This window comes from Coregonus clupeaformis, chromosome 33 (genome assembly GCF_020615455.1).
Source record: "Coregonus clupeaformis isolate EN_2021a chromosome 33, ASM2061545v1, whole genome shotgun sequence".
NCBI lineage: Eukaryota > Metazoa > Chordata > Actinopteri > Salmoniformes > Salmonidae > Coregonus > Coregonus clupeaformis.
The window spans coordinates 2,118,969-2,136,468 of NC_059224.1; the positions used below are offsets into that span (position 1 = coordinate 2,118,969).

The 17,500-nt window shown below is 47.0% G+C and overlaps 2 protein-coding genes across 3 annotated transcripts in view; one reads left to right on the forward strand and one right to left on the reverse strand.

Moving 5' to 3' along the window:
* Positions 1 to 1,068, reverse strand: part of LOC121548473 (protein phosphatase 1 regulatory subunit 14C) — a 45,188-nt gene extending 44,120 nt beyond the window's left edge. For both annotated transcript variants that reach the window (XM_041859893.2, XM_041859892.2), the window contains exon 1: positions 787 to 1,068. In XM_041859893.2, the coding sequence (XP_041715827.1) occupies positions 787 to 1,020 (234 nt within the window). In that variant the 5' untranslated portion in view covers positions 1,021 to 1,068. The remainder of the gene's footprint in view (positions 1 to 786) is intronic.
* The window catches only part of snx17 (sorting nexin 17), a 649,426-nt gene that overhangs the window by 316,943 nt on the left and 314,983 nt on the right, over positions 1 to 17,500 (forward strand). The window lies entirely within an intron of this gene.

The following is a 17,500-nucleotide window of genomic DNA, read 5'->3' on the forward strand; positions in this document are numbered from 1 at the left end:
GATAGAACCCTTTTTGGTTCCAGGTAGAACTCTTTTGGGTTCCAGGTAAAACCAGGGGCTCAACTTCGGTTTTAGAAGTGGGGAGGCCATAACTATTATTATAAAACATTTTAATCCAGTGGGATAAACCCTCCAAACAGCCTACCCGACCGCTCGGAGGGCGTCCGCATGGTCCTAAAGCACACTGTTGCCTCGTTTTGTATCACATTCCAATGATAAAACTGGGAGGTACAAAAATTAATTTTTAGAATGTGTGTGTGTGTGTGTGTGTGTGGGGAGGGGGGGCATTCCCCAGTGAAAGTTGCGCCCCTGTGTAAAACCGTTTCCAAATAGAGGAAACATGGAACCCAAAAGAGTTCTACCTGGAACCAAAAAGAGTCCCTATGGGGACAGCCGAAGAGAGTCCCTATGGGGACAGCCGAAGAGAGTCCCTATGGGGACAGCCGAAGAGAGTCCCTATGGGGACAGCCGAAGAGAGTCCCTATGGGGACAGCCGAAGAGAGTCCCTATGGGGACAGCCGAAGAGAGTCCCTATGGGGACAGCCGAAGATCCCTTTTGGAACCCTGTTTTCTAAGAGTGTACCTAGTGGAGGGGAGACTAGACTATCGTGGGCGTTTTGGTTTAGTTACTGCTACTGCCCACAGATCTGAAATATTATGCAGCAGAATAGTAGCCTACTATCACCAATAATACATTGTAGCATACAGTCAGAGAAATCAATGCAACACATGACACCACCAGCCAGGTCAGGAAAAAGCCCCCCTCCTCTTCTCTCCTCTCCTCACCTCACAGTCATACAGATCGCTGAGTTGTTCGATGATCCACTCCTCCAGGATCAGTCTCTTCCGCAGCTCCTTCCTGTCGTATTTCACCGTCACTTTCCCCTGCTTCCTCTGGACCGGGTCGTCCCGCGGCATGGGTCCGGACCCAGCGCACCCTATCCCGGCCAGTGGCTGGAAGAACACCCGGCTGGCGGCCGCGGGCAACGGGGCGCTCGTCTCGGTGCTGGCGGCTGACATTGCAGTGTTTGTGTGTGTGTGTGAGAGAGAGGGACGGAGGGTGCTACTGTACTGCCTGGCTAAGAATGAACACAGTTTTTAAACACCTGCTATTTAAAGTGCAGCGCGCTGAGAGGAGGGCGGAGATGAGATGCGTAATAGTCTAGCGACCAGCCTAATTCCAATGATGGATTTACCCATTAGGTAACACTTCATTTTAAGGGGTCCTTATTAAAGTGCAATTAATTGTAATAATACATAGTTACACTGTAATAACAACATGTAACTAACTGGTGGTAATTGCAGTCTGTAATTACATAGGTGTAACAATGAATGTTTTTCGATAGCATCCATATATCACAACACACAATTTTTCAGCCTGCACATTTTCAGCCTGCACAAACCATGTGATGTGACAAGTGTTAACCAATTAAAAACCGACCACCTCATTGACATATCTCTGCATTAAAGGGCTCTGGAGTATGATGGCCAGGCCCAATGGCAAAAACTAGTTCACAATACCTATAAATTGTTAAATCAATTAATGGTGCATCTTAGCTAGCTAGCTAGACAAGCATGAATCAAGTCAACAATCTACTGGCAAATCCTTTTCAGTCATATGAAGAGAAATTATAGATCAAACGTATTGGTGCTCATTGGCCATAAACATTACACAACATGTTGGAAATCGCAAATTCAACAATGAGTGGTTTGGAAGGAATCAGTGGCTAACTGCAAGCCTTGCAAAGCAATCACTAGCCTGCTATTCAGTGGAGTGTGTGTGTGGTCCAAGTCTTGGTTTAAGGGTCTCTTTTCCAAGCTTAAAAGGATAAACATTCAACACCATGGGCCAGAAAAGGTTGAATACATTGGCCGTGCTGTCAATCCAGCATGACTTCTGCCGCATTCAAAACTTTGGAACTGGGAAATCTCCGTTTTCAGTGAGTTTAAGACAACTGGGAACTCTGGAAAAAATGAGCTCCGACTGGGAAAATACGTTTTGAACGGTCATCTAACTTGGAATTCCAAGTCGGGAACTCTGGCCTCTTTCTAGAGCTCCGATCTGAAGACCACTGACGTCATGATCAGACCTTGTTTTTTTCCCAGAGTTCCCAGTTATCTTGAAAGCCCCATAAATCCAGAGAATGCCAGACTTTAATGACAAAGTTTGATGACAAAACTTGCCCATAAGAAGGACCGCCGCGCCACCTTCCTGTTCAAGTGAGCACAGCACAACAAGGTGACTCCAAAAAATGTATTGTATGCTGCTGCATAAATGATGTAATATGCCAGGGAGATATGTATACTATAGCTAAGAAAGTAATACTAAGTGTATGTTGTGTAGTAAGCTGTTAGTAGCCCATGTTCCTCACCCTAATAATTTGGTCCCTTTCCCCCTCATAACTTAGCCTACTGTTCTGACTTGGTGGTGCACATGTAGCCTATAGCCTGTTTTAGAGAAATATAATCATTGAATATTGTTAGAGCTTCCATTGTCTGCTTATATGCCCCCTTTATTTATCCTACGGTTCTGACTTGGTGTACAGGGAGAACACTGGAAGAACGGCCCATGTTCTAGGCTATAGCTACAGACAGCTGTATTAGTCTGCTAATACAGGACTAGTAAAGGCCCATTGCATTACTTTGATTTGTATTTTATTTTTTAGCAACACCCTCAGCACCCCTACTTCCCGCGGCTGTGGAGAGTGACTTTGGATGTTGCAATTAGTTATCTATCCCAGGAATTAAGGCGTCATGTCAAGATCTACCCATCTGCGCAACACGCTCGAAATAATGACAACCTTGAAAAGGCCCAAATTTGTTTGACACTGACATCATGTGACGGTGCGCAAAGAACAGGTCGAGAAGAAGGTCAGTGTGCAAAATCCAGACGAGAGATTGCTGTGAAAGAAACAAAGTGTTACAGACAAGACAGAAAACGTCAACACAAGTAATTTTCCCATGCAATTTGTTTAGCTTTTTTGTATACATGAATTATGCTGGACGATTTAGCATAGGTAGTTAGCTAGCTTGCTAACATTTGCGGCTAGCTAGCCTAGTGTTGGCTAGCAAGTTAACTGTAGCTGGCTAACGTTAGCTTATTTTGTTAGGCCTACCAACTAGGCTAGCTAGTTACCATCTACAGAATAGACTTTCCATGCAATCTGCTGAGTTATTTTGGATTTGCTAGCACGCTAGCACGCTAAACTCAGCAAAAAAAGAAACGTCCTCTCACTGTCAACCCCGTTTATTTTCAGCAAACTTAACATGTGTAAATATTTGTATGAACATAACAAGATTCAACAACTGAGACATAAACTGAACAAGTTCCACAGACATGTGATTAACAGAAATTTTATAATGTGTCCCTGAACAATGGGGGGGTCAAAATCAAAAGTAACAGTCAGTATCTGGTGTGGCCACCAGCTGCATTAAGTACTGCAGTGCATCTCCTCCTCATGGACTGCACCAGATTTGCCAGTTCTTGCTGTGAGATGTTACCCCACTCTTCCACCAAGGCACCTGCAAGTTCCCTGTCATTTCTGGGGGGAATGGCCCTAGCCCTCACCCTCCGATCCAACAGGTCCCAGACGTGCTCAATGGGATTGAGATCCGGGCTCTTCCCTGGCCAGAACGAGCAGTATGGCTGGTGGCATTGTCATGTTGGAGGGTCATGTCAGGATGAGCCTGCAGGAAGGGTACAGGCCTTGGTGGTACGCTCATTCCTTCGATGATAAACGCAAATCCGACCATCACCCCTGGTGAGACAAAACCGCGACTCGTCAGTGAAGAGCACTTTTTGCCAGTCCTGTCTGGTCCAGCGATGGTGGGTTTGTGCCCATAGGCGACGTTGTTGCCGGTGATGTCTGGTGAGGACCTGCCTTACAACAGGCCTACAAGCCCTCAGTCCAGCCTCTCTCAGCCTATTGCGGACAGTCTGAGCACTGATGGAGGGATTGTGCGTTCCTGGTGTAACTCAGGCAGTTGTTGTTGCCATCCTGTACCTGTCCCACAGGTGTGATGTTCGTATGTACCGATCCTGTGCAGGTGTTGTTACACGTGGTCTGCCACTGCGAGGATGATCAGCTGTCCGTCCTGTCTCCCTGTAGCGCTGTCTTAGGCGTCTCACAGTACGGACATTGCAATTTATTGCCCTGGCCACATCTGCAGTCCTCATGCCTCCTTGCAGCATGCCTAAGGCACGTTCACGCAGATGAGTAGGGACCCTGGGCATCTTTCTTTTGGTGTTTTTCAGAGTCAGTAGAAAGGCCTCTTTAGTGTCCTAAGTTTTCATAACTGTGACCTTAATTGCCTACCGTCTGTAAGCTGTTAGTGTCTTAACGACCGTTCCACAGGTGCATGTTCATTAATTGTTTATGGTTCATTGAACAAGCATGGGAAACAGTGTTTAAACCCTTTACAATGAAGATCTGTGAAGTTATTTGGATTTTTATTAAATATCTTTGAAAGACAGGGTCCTGAAAAAGGGACGTTTCTTCTTTTGCTGAGTTTAGTTTTCTAACCTTGACTAGCTAGCAACCTAAAGCTGGCAAATAGCTATGCTATAGTCGCTACTAGCTAGCTAATGTTAACTGGGCTCGATGGTCTTATCTTCCCTGAACCTTGGCTATAATGGCTATTACATGAGACAGACTAGCCAGATAACGTTACTTGTGTCAACACACTATGAGTAATGTTAGTTCCTTTGCAATGTAGCTAAACGCTAACTAACTTAGTGTTAGCAAAGCGCTACTATTGTTAGCTGGATAACACAACAACTAGCTAGTTAGCTAGCTAGGCCTAGCTAAGAAAGAAACAGGTGAAGACAGAGTTGTCAATTTCCTTGTAATGGGAAGAAAAATACAATCCTGTTTTTCTAAATTAGCTATCTAGAATACTACTTACCACTTGTAATTTGGTAAGAAATGTAAGGTATTTTTACATGTTTGTCACGATCGTTTAATGACTCGTGGAACCAAGGTGCAGCGTGATAAGCGTACATTTTATTTGTACTGAACACGAACCAAAACAACAAACCAAACGACACGTGAAGTCCTAGGTTAACACAAAACAAACCTTACGGAACAAGATCCCACAAACTAACTGGTGCCAACAGGCTGCCTAAGTATGGTCCCCAATCAGAGACAACGAGCTACAGCCGTAGATATAAACGTTCTAGAACAAAAAACATAGAAAACTATACATAGAACATCCACAATTAAGAGTCAATGTGACAATAAAGTTGACTAAAGGAGAAGCTCATCTTTTGTTTGTAGGTATTTTCACTTGGCACTGAGTAGTAAGTAATTGTATAGAAATAGGTAACTATAAATTTACGCTTCATTTTAACTAGCAAAAATCATGTGTAACGCCTAGTAATTACATTGTACTTATGCAGATTTGACATGTAGTCTGGTATGGTTATCCTCCCACTTGAGGATGACCCCAGTCAGTGAGCTTGACCTATAGCTGAACTGGTTTTGTAAACTCAACCAAGTTAACGCAGTTGGCGTTAAGATGACGTCCCACTTTTTTGGGGGCAAGTTCTAGCAACAACATTGAGTGGACATTTTGAAGAGTATTCATGGGTAAGTACATAATTAGGGCCTATGTAATCTCGGGACACCCAGCGCATCTGTCCACAAGAGATTACAACCTTGTGATAGTTGTTACTGAATGATGCAGCGTAGAAGAAATTAAACACTAAATTTGTGAATTTAGTGGAAACTTACCCATTTGTTGTTATACTTCAGTAATTAGACTTGTTAGTGTTACTACAAATAATTACACTATAAAGAGGACCCCTTAAATTGAAGTGTTACCAACCATTAATTATGCTGTTACCGGTTTGTCGCCCCCTCAGGCTCTTTGTGGGCTATACTCAGCCTTGTCTCAGGGTAGTAGGTTGGTGGTCTGTTGATATCCCTCTGGTGGTGTGGGGGCTGTGCTTTGGCAAAGTGGGTGGGGAATATATCATGCCTGGTTGGCGCTGTCTGGGGGTATCGTCGGACGGTGTAACAGTGTCTCCCCCCCCGTCGCAGCCTCCAGTATCTATGCTGCAATAGTCTATGTGCCGGGGGGCTAGGGTCAGTCTGTTATATCTGGTGTTATTCTCCTGTCTTATCTGGTGTCCTGTGTGATTTTAAGTATGCTCCCTCTAATTCTCCCTCTCTCCCTCCCCTCCCGGAGGACCTGAGCCCTAGGACCATGCCTCAGGACTACCTGGGCTGATGACTCCTGGCTGTCCCCAGTCCACCTGGTCCTCTCTCCCTCCCCTCCCGGAGGACCTGAGCCCTAGGACCATGCCTCAGGACTACCTGGCCTGATGACTCCTGGCTGTCCCCAGTCCACCTGGTCGTGCTGCTGCTCCAGTTTCCACTGTTCTACCTGCGGCTATGGAACCCTGACCTGTTCACCGGACGTGCTACCTTGTCCCAGACCTGCTGTTCTCAACTCTCTCTCTACCACACCTGCTATTTCTACCTCTAAATGCCCTGTTGCAACCTCTTCAACCATTGTGATTATTATTTGACCCTGCTGGTCATCTATGAACGTTTGAACATCTTGGAGAAAAATCTGGCCTTAATGTCCATGTACTGTTATAATCTCCACCCGGCACAGCCAGAAAAGGACTGGCCACCCCTCAGAGCCTGGTTCCTCTCTACCCAGTACAGCCAGAAGAGGACTGGCCACCCCTCAGAGCCTGGTTCCTCTCTACCCAGTACAGCCAGAAGAGGACTGGCCACCCCTCAGAGCCTGGTTCCTCTCTACCCGGTACAGCCAGAAGAGGACTGGCCACCCCTCAGAGCCTGGTTCCTCTCTACCCAGTACAGCCAGAAGAGGACTGGCCACCCCTCAGAGCCTGGTTCCTCTCTAGGTTTCTTCCTAGGTTTCTGCCTTTCTAGGGAGTTTTTCCTAGCCACTGTGCATTTTGTGACACCTGCTGATGTAAAAAGGACTTTATAAATACATTTGATTGATTGATTGATTGTTATTGTCGAAGCATAAAACGCATTGAGTTTGTCTGGAAGAATCAAATAAAATCAAATCACATTTTATTTGTCACATGCGCTGAATACAACAGGTGTAGACCTTACAGTAAAATGCTTACTTACAAGCTCTTAACCAACAATACAGTTTTTAAAAAAGGACATACCCATGTACCACACACGCTGGTCTGATGCATGTTGTGGTTTAGCCTGCCCTCTGATGGTTTGATGTGTAATAACATCACGAAAATACTCAAACTGAGAAGACAAATTCTTAAACTCATCTTCCAGACAAAATGTATTTGTTTTATTGACATGCTATAAAGACGGAACAGTTGGGAAACTATGGAGCCAGACCAAAGCAGGCGCAGTCCCGTACAGAACCCAGTATGACTCCGGCCCCAGTCCCGTACAGAACCCAGTATGACTCCGGCCCCAGTCCCTTACAGAACCCAGTATGACTCCGGCCCCAGTCCCTTACAGAACCCAGTATGACTCCGGCCCCAGTCCCGTACAGAACCCAGTATGACTCCGGCCCCAGTCCCGTACAGAACCCAGTATGACTCCGGCCCCAGTCCCGTACAGAACCCAGTATGACTCCGGCCCCAGTCCTTCTTCTCAGTGAAGGACTGTTTATTTGTGGTCAGTCTTAGTAAAAGATACACTTTGTAATTTATACAATATAATATCTATGTATTGATAATAGTATCTATAGCTTCTTCATGTTAACTCCTTCAAAGCTTCATTTCAAAAGAGATGTAGACTGCCTCCCAAATGTGTACTATGTAGGACAGGGCTCATTTGGCTCTGGTCAAAAGTAGTGCACTGTCGGGAATAGGGTGCCATTTTGGATACAGCAACAAGGAATTCTTCAAGTATTAGATTAGAAAACTTTACAGCTGATCTATTAGCCACACAGGTCCCCCCTCCCCATGACAGTCAGATAATGGTACGACCCACCACCGGCCCTGTGGTCTTGGGACACAATCATTTAGGAGAGACGGGGGAGGGGTCGGAATACTAAATTGCCACTGGGGCACAGAAAGCACAGGACTTGACTGCTGGGTGGTCAAAGAGAGAGATGTTATTTGGTCACAATAAGATGATTCTCTCCAGGCCAGAAGATGCTGTGACTGAAGAGGAGGAGCTTTGGAAGGAGGTCCTGGAGGAGCAACACACTGTTACTATGGTAACATGGGGAGAAACCATGACAACAGGATCTCTCTCTCTCTCTCTCTCTCTCTCTCTCTCTCTCTCTCTGTCTCTCTCTGTCTCTCTCTGTCTCTCTCTCTCTCTCTCGCTCTCTCTCGCTCTCTCGCTCTCTCTCGCTCCCTCCCTCTCTCCCTCTCTCCCTCTCTCCCTCTCTCCCTCTCTCCCTCTCTCCCTCTCTCCCTCTCTCCCTCTCTCCCTCTCTCCCTCTCTCCCTCTCTCCCTCCCTCCCTGTCATCAGACAACATCTGTAAGAAAAAAGAAGAACAATTCAGTCAGTAACATTATGGAGTTCAATGCAAATCTGATATACACACTGTAGACTGGAAGGCTGAGGAAGATGATGAATGCTACAGACCTGCTGTGTGTCGTGTCGGGGTGTCGTCCACTCCTCCACTCAGCGGCTTGATGATAACGTTCTCCCGAAATGCAATGATAGGGTCACGCTTCTCCTCCTCTCCTTCACCAGGAGGAGGCAGTCTGGAGGGAGCACTATCACCTCTTCAAACAACCTGTTCTCTGAGTGAGAGTGAGAGAGAGAGAGAGAGAGAGAGAGAGAGAGAGAGAGAGAGAGAGAGAGAGACAGAGAGAGAGAGAGAGAGAGAGAGACAGAGAGAGAGAGAGAGAGAGAGAGAGAGAGAGAGAGAGACAGAGAGAGAGAGAGAGAGAGAGAGAGAGAGAGAGAGAGAGAGAGAGAGAGAAATCTCCTTTCTCAACAGCATTTAGAAAATATAATTGTTGTTTTACAGTTTTTCTCGATTGTTTACACACATTTTATGAAAGCATGCCTCATTTCTCAGAACTCTACACACAAATCAAAAAACACACACACAATGGGCAAAACCCCTCAATTCTCCAGCAAAATGAAACTTAACATTCAAAACAATGTTATTTCTTATCAAAATGGTATTTTGTTTTCAAATGACACACACAAACCATCATATGAATAGACATTTATAAGAACCAGTTGAACACTGATGTGCTCAATGTAAAACACTATGATGAATGGAAAACACTTCTTCTCCATTCATCATAATGACTTAGGCCTTTTTTTGGTTCAGTGTTGCCATTACTACAGACAGTACATACATAAGTGTGTTGTAAAATATTTGAGAATATTGTTTTTATACTCAGAACACACAAATACACGGTAACAAATATATTTCATTTTTTCCCACAAAAACAATGTACACAGTGTACATCCCATTCCCAACCAACACAAAGTTGCACATACAGTGGTCTACATACAAAACAGAATAATTTAATGTATACAGTTACAGTAATAAAAAATAAAAAAAATACTATGCTGCATCCTCTCTTCTGTTGCGGTCTGGCCACAGCACCTCATCCACATCACAAGCAATGTTTTCCCTGGCCAAGCAGCGGGGGAAATATCGCCTAGCATGGCGATTCCAGCCATGAAAAGCATCAGCTGCTATATCTCCACAGGCGTCTTCCATAGCTTGGAGAAGAGGAATACGCGTTTGTGGATTTCGGTCATACACTTTCCATCTCCAGGCAGAAAAAAATTCCTCAATAGGATTGAGGAATGGAGAATATGGAGGGAGATAAACAACTAAAAAGCGTGGGTGGGCAGTGAACCAGTTACGAACCAGAGCAGCCCTGTGGAAACTTACGTTGTCCCAAATGACAACGTACCTGAGCTGCTCTGGGCCATCTACCTGATCTGGTGGAATGAGTGTGTTGTGTAGGAATGTGATCAGATGGGCGGTGTTGTAGGGGCCAAGGGTAGCATGGTGATGGATGACGCCGTGGTGGGTAATCGCTGCACACATTGTGATGTTCCCTCCGCGCTGGCCAGGGACTTGAACAATGGCACGCTGGCCGATGATATTCCTTCCCCTCTTTCGTCTTTTTGTGGAGGTTGAATCCAACCTCATCAATGAAGATGAACTGGTGCTCCACTGCAGCCAACTCTAGCTCAAGGACTCTCTGAAACACACATGACAATATCAGAAATAGACATGGAGTGGGAGAGAGAGAGAGAGAGAGAGAGAGAGAGGAGAGAGACAGACAGACAGAGAGAGAGAGAGAGAGAGAGAGAGAGAGAGAGAGAGAGAGAGAGAGAGAGAGAGAGAGAGAGAGAGAGAGAGAGAGAAAGAGGGGGGAGAGAGACAGAGAGACCACCCCAGCCCAGCTTCAGACCCACCCAGACGAGGTCTAACACCCCCCTCCACCCCACCACAGACCCACACCTGGAGGAGCCACAGCCCGGCAGACAGAGCTATGCACAAGCTGTGAGAGGAGCAACTGGTCCAGCTCCCACCAACGAAATGAGTGACATCAAACAAATGCTGAATCTACTATGCTCACATGTGATAGGCCGAGGGTCATGGTAAGATGAGCACAAGAACTCCACCATCCTCACACTACATCCACCCAAGTGGCATGACACAAATACTATCTTAAATGATAAACAAATCACATTTGCATAATAAGAGTTTACCTTAATTGAAAAATCCTATTTTAATAGTTCTTGTTGGATTGTGAGTGTTTATCTCATTTTGAATGTAAAGAAAAAACATTTATGAAGTCTTTTTACGTTGCATGTTGGAATTTACAAGGCTTGAAGTCCTCTGCTTTTGGGCTAAAGAGCAGAAACCCAGACTTCCTTAAAGAAATTGATGATGTTGATATTGTAGTACTACAGGAAACATGGTCCAGAGGTGATGTTTCCACTGGCTGTCCACTAGGTTATAGGGAGATAATCGTACCATCCACCAAATTAAAAGGAATCACACAGGGCAGAGACTCAGGGGGAATGCTAATATGGTATAAATCTGAACTAACTAATTCAATCGAATTGATCAAAACAGGAGAATTCTTTATCTGGCTAAAAATCAACAAGGAGGCTATCTTAACAGATAACAACGTCTTCCTCTGTGCCACATACATTTCCCCCTCAGAGTCACCCTACTTCAATGAAGAGAGTTTCTCCATTCTAGAGGGGGAGATTAGTCACTTTCAGGCCCAAGGCAATGTGCTGGTCTGTGGAGACCTGAATGCTAGAACAGCAGAAGAACTAGACACTATTAACAGTCATGGGGACAAACACCTACCGGGAAGCAACAACCTTTCCCTCCCCACATACCCCCTAGAAACAACTATGACAAAGTGAAAAACAAAATGGAGTACAGCTCCTGAAGCTCTGTCGAACACTGGGTCTGTACATAGTCAATGGTAGGTTAAGAGGGGACTCTTTTGGTAGGTACACCTACAGCTCACCCCTTGGCAGCAGTACTGTAGACTACTTCATCACAGACCTTAACCCAGAGTCTCTCAGAGCCTTCACAGTCAGCCCACTAACACCTCTCTCAGACCACAGTAAAATCACAGTGTATCTGAAAAGAGCAGAACCCAACCATGAAGCATCACGGCCCAATAAATTACATGGTACTAAACAGACCTATAGATGGAGTGCAAACAGTACAGAAATCTACCAAAAAGCAATTAGTAGCCAAAAAATACAATCTCTCCTGGACAACTTTTTAGCATTAACATTCTCCTACACCAATGAAGGTATAAATTTGGCCGTTTGGAACATAAACTTTATATTTGACAAATTAGCCTCCTTGGCTAATCTTAAGAAACATAAGAGCAAACCAAAAATAATAGATAATGAAAAATGGTTTGATAATGATTGCAAAAATCTAAGAAAGAAATATATCTAATCATAAACACAGAGACCCAGACAACAAAAATATACGTCTTCAATATGGGGAAACACTGAAGCAATACAAACACACCCTAAGAACAAAAAAGGAACAGCACATTAGAAATCAGCTGGATGTGATTGAGGAATCCATAGAATCAAACCACTTCTGGGAGAATTGGAATAAATTAAACAAACCTCATCATGAGGAATTGGCTATCCAAAATGGGGATATGTGGAGAAATCACTTTGCAAACCTCTACAGCAATATAACAAAGAGCCCAGAACAACAAGATATACAAGAACAATTACAAATCCTAGAATCAGCAGTCAAAGACTATCAGAATCCTGTGGATACCCCAATTACAGAACAAGAATTATTGGAAAAACTTTGCACTCTCCAACCCAAAAAGGCCTGTGGTGCTGATGGTATTTTAAATGAAATGATCAAATATACAGACCACAAATTCAAATTGGCTATACTCAAACTCTTCAACATTATCCTACCTGCAGGTATTTCCCCCGATATTTGGAACCAAGGATTGATCACACCAATTTATAAAAATGGAGACAAATTTGACCCAAATAATTACAGAGGAATTTGCGTTAACAGCAACTTGGGGAACATTCTCTGCAGTATCATAAACAGCAGACTACATATTTTCCTTGACGAACACAACGTCCTAAGCAGAAGCCAGATTGGATTTGTAAAAAATTATCGTACAACAGACCACATTTACACCCTCCAGACTCTAATTGACAAACAAGTAAATCAAAACAAAGGCAAAATCTACTCGTGTTTTGTAGACTTCAAGAAAGCATTTGATTCAATTTGGCACAAAGGTCTTTTTTTACAAACTAATAGAAAGTGGTATTGGAGGGAAAACATATGATGTTATTAAATCAATGTACACTAAAAACAAATGTGCGATTAAAATCGGCAACAAGCAAACAGACTTCTTCTCTCAGGGACGTGGAGTGAAACAGGGCTGCCCAATAAGTCCAACACTATTTAACATCTACATTAACGAATTGGCAAAAACATTAGAAGAATCGGCAGCACCTGGTCTCACCCTACACAACACTGAAATCAAGTGTCTGCTGTACGCAGATGACCTGGTGCTACTGTCTCCCACTAAGGAGGGGTTACAGCAGCATCTAGATCATCTGCACAGGTTCTGTCAGACCTGGGCTCTGACCGTTAATCTAAAAAAACCGAATATAATGATATTCCAAAAAAGGTCCGGAAATCAGGATGACAAATATAAATTCTATTTGGACACAGTTCTATTAGAACACACCAAAAATTACACATATCTAGGACTAAATATCAGCAACACAGGTAGCTTTCACATGGCTGTGAATGAGCTGAGAGACAAAGCAAGAAGAGCATTCTATGCCATTAAAAGGAATATTAAAATCGAAATTCCAATTAGAATCTTTCAGAGCGGGCGTAGGAATCAGATGCAGGACACAGATGCTAGTCCAAAAATACTTTAGTAAAGTCCACAAAAAAACGGCTACAAACAAAGCCGGAGGCACGAGAAAAATAACACACACAGTGTATAAATACAAAACACAGCGAACACGCACAACAAGGACTCTCTATCCAATACAGAATAGAGCACTAACTGACTGGAAGCACCAGCTGACAAGGAACAACACACACAACCACAAGACAGAAACAATGAGAACTTAAAGGACACATAATCAAGACAAAATGAGAAACAGGTGTACCAAAACAGACCAAACCAAACAAACACAGAAACAACGAACGGTGGCAGCTAGTACTCCGGAGACGACGACCGCCGAAGCCTGCCCGAACAAGGAGAAGGAGCAGCCTCGGCCGAAACCGTGACAGTACCCCCCCTTTGACACGCGGCACCAGCCGTGCGCCGACCCCGGCCTCGGGGACGACCAGGAGGACGCGGAGCAGGGCGCGTGGGATGACCACGATGGAACTCAGTCAGCAGGGACGGGTCTAAGATATCTCTCCTCGGCACCCAGCACCGCTCCTCCGGACCGTACCCCTCCCACTCCACGAGATATTGGAGACCCCCCATCCGACGTCTCGAATCCAGGATGGACCGAACTGTGTACGCCGGAGCCCCCTCGATGTCCAGCGGGGGCGGAGGAGTCTCTGCTATCGCACAGTCCTGGAGTGGACCAGCTACCACCGGCCTGAGGAGAGACACATGGAACGAGGGGTTAATATTCTTATAATCAATAGGTAGTTGTAATCTGTAACACACCTCGTTCAACCTCCTCAGGACTTTAAAAGGCCCCACAAACCGCCGACCCAGCTTTCGGCAGGGCAGGCGGAGGGGCAGGTTTCTGGTCGAGAGCCAGACTCGATCTCCCGGTGCGTACACCGGTCCCTCACTGCGGTGGAGATCGGCGCTCGCCTTGTGTCGACGGATGGCCCGCTGCAGATGTACGTGAGCAGCGTTCCACGTCTCCTCCGAGCGCCGCACCCACTCATCCACCACAGAGGCCTCGATCTGGCTCTGATGCCAAGGTGCCAGAGCCGGTTGGTACCCTAATACACATTGGAAGAGAGTTAGTCTGGTGGAGGAGTGGCGAAGGGAGTTCTGGGCCATCTCTGCCCAGGGAACATACCTCGCCCACTCCTTCGGCCGGCCCTGGCAATACGACCTCAGAAACCTACCCACATCCTGGTTTACCCGTTCAACATGCCCATTGCTCTCCGGGTGGTACCCCGAGGTAAGGCTCACCGAGACCCCCAAGCGCTCCATGAACGCTCTCCAGACTCGAGAGGTAAACTGGGGGCCTCGATCAGACACTATATCCTCGGGTACCCCGTAATGCCGGAAGACGTGAGTGAATAGTGCCTCAGCGGTCTGTAGGGCAGTAGGGAGACCCGGCATGGGAAGGAGACGACAAGCCTTCGAGAACCGATCCACAACGACCAGGATGGTGGTATTCCCCTGGGAGGGGGGAAGGTCAGTAACAAAATCCACCGAGAGGTGAGACCAGGGTCGTTGTGGAACGGACAGGGGTTGTAGCTTACCCCGGGGCAGGTGTCTGGGTGCCTTACACTGGGCACACACCGAGCAGGAGGAAACATAAACCCTCACATCCCTGGCTAATGTTGGCCACCAGTATTTAGTGCTAAGGCAGTGCACTGTCCGGCCAATACCTGGATGTCCAGAGGAGGGTGACGTGTGAGCCCAATATATAAGTCGATCCCGAACCTCGAGCGGAACGTACGTCCGACCCACAGGACACTGTGGAGGGCTAGGATCGGTACGCAACGCCCGCTCGATTTCGGAATCGACCTCCCACACCACCGGTGCCACCAGGCAAGACGGCGGTAGCATGGGCGTGGGCTCAACGGACCTCTCCTCCGTGTCATACCGCCGGGACAGGGCATCTGCCTTACCGTTCTGGGACCCAGGGATGTACGTGATCTTAAAAACGAACCGGGCCAGAAACATGTTCCACCTAGCCTGGCGAGGGTTCAGTCTCCTAGCTGCCCGGATGTACTCCAGGTTTCGGTGGTCAGTCAAAATGAGGAAAGGGTGTTGAGCCCCCTCAAGCCAATGCCTCCACACCTTTAGGGCCTGAACCACGGCTAGCAGCTCCCTGTCCCCCACGTCATAATTCCGCTCCGCCGGACTGAGCTTTTTGGAATAAAAAGCACAGGGACGGAGTTTAGGTGGTGTGCCAGACCGTTGCGAGAGCACGGCCCCTATACCGGCTTCAGACGCGTCTACCTCGACCTGGAATGGTAGCGCGGGATCCGGATGCGCCAGCACCGGCGCCGAGGTAAACAGGTCCTTCAGTCTCCCAAAAGCCCTATCAGCCTCAGCAGACCACTGCAAGCGTACCGGACCTCCCTTTAGAAGGGACGTTATGGGAGCTGCCACCTGTCCAAAACCCCGGATAAACCTCCTGTAGTAATTCGCAAAGCCCAAGAACCGCTGCACCTCTTTAACAGTGGTTGGAGTTTGCCAATTACGCACGGCCGACACACGGTCAACCTCCATCTTCACCCCTGACGCAGACAACTGATAACCCAAAAAGGAGACTGACTCCTGGAAAAACAGACATTTCTCTGCCTTGACATATAGGTCATGCTCCAACAATCTCCTCAACACTCGGCGCACCAGGGCTACATGCTCGGCTTGGGTAGAAGAATACACCAGAATGTCGTCAATGTACACGACCACTCCTTGCCCCTGCATATCCCAGAAGATCTCATCTACGAAGGATTGGAAGACTGAAGGAGCATTCATTAACCCGTATGGCATGACGAGATACTCGTAATGACCTGAGGTGGTACTAAATGCTGTCTTCCATTCGTCTCCCTCCCTAATACGCACCAAGTTGTATGCGCTCCTGAGGTCCAATTTTGTGAAGAACCGCGCCCCGTGTAAAGACTCCATCATAGTCGCAATCAGAGGGAGTGGATAACTGTATTTCACAGTAATCTGATTGAGACTGCGGTAATCAATACACGGGCGCAAACCTCCATCCTTTTTCTTCACAAAAAAAGAAACTCGAGGACGCAGGGGAAGTGGAGGGTCAATGTATCCCTGTCTCAGAGACTCGGCTATGTAAGTCTCCATAGCTCTCTTCTCCTCTTGAGACAAAGGATACACATGGCTCCGCGGAAGCGCAGCTCCTACCTGGAGGTCTATCGCACAATCCCCCTGTCTATGTGGTGGCAATTGCGTCGCCTTCGCCTTACTAAACACAAGTGCTAAATCCTCATACTCAGGGGGAATGTGCAATGCGGGCACTTGGTTTGGACTCTCCATCGAGGTCGCCCCTACGGAAACACCCAGACATCGCCCTACACACTGGGCAGACCACTCCTTAAGAGCCCTCTGTTGCCACGAAATAGAGGGATTATGGGTAATCAACCAGGGAAGCCCCAGCACCACCGGATACGCAGGAGAGTCAATAAGATATAGCTGAATAGTCTCCTCATGACCCTCCTGCGTCCCCATCCTAAGTGGAGCTGTGACCTCCCTAATCAACCCCGATCCCAACGGACGGCTATCTAGAGCATGTACAGGAAAAGGATTGTTGACAGGAAGGAGGGGCATCCCTAACTCTACACAAAATCTCTGATCTATAAAATTCCCGGCTGCGCCTGAATCTACTAGCGCCTTATGCTGGGAACGAGGTGCAACCTGTGGGAAACAAACAGGTATGGTTAGGTGCACAACAGAGAGCTCTGGGTAAGTGGGGCGCCTACTCACCTGGAAGGACTCCCCAGTGCGGGGCCTGCCGTCTCGTCCCCTAGGAGACCCCCCCCAGCACCTAGCCGCAGTGTGTCCTCCACGGCCACAGTTGGTACAGGGGGTGGCCCCCTTCGGACTCCTTCTCCTCTCCTCTCTAGCGCCAGTACCCCCGAGCTCCATAGGACTCGGCTCGGAGGTGCTGGAGGGTGGAATGGACGACCCCCACTCAGGACGTCCGCGGGTAGCCAGCAGGGTGTCTAGGCGAATGGCCATGTCCACCAACTGGTCAAACGTAAGGGTGGTGTCCCTGCAGGCCAACTCACGACGGACGTCCTCCCGTAGGCTGCAGCGGAAGTGGTCTATGAGGGCCCGCTCATTCCACCCTGCGTCTGCCGCTAGAGTCCGGAACTCCAGTG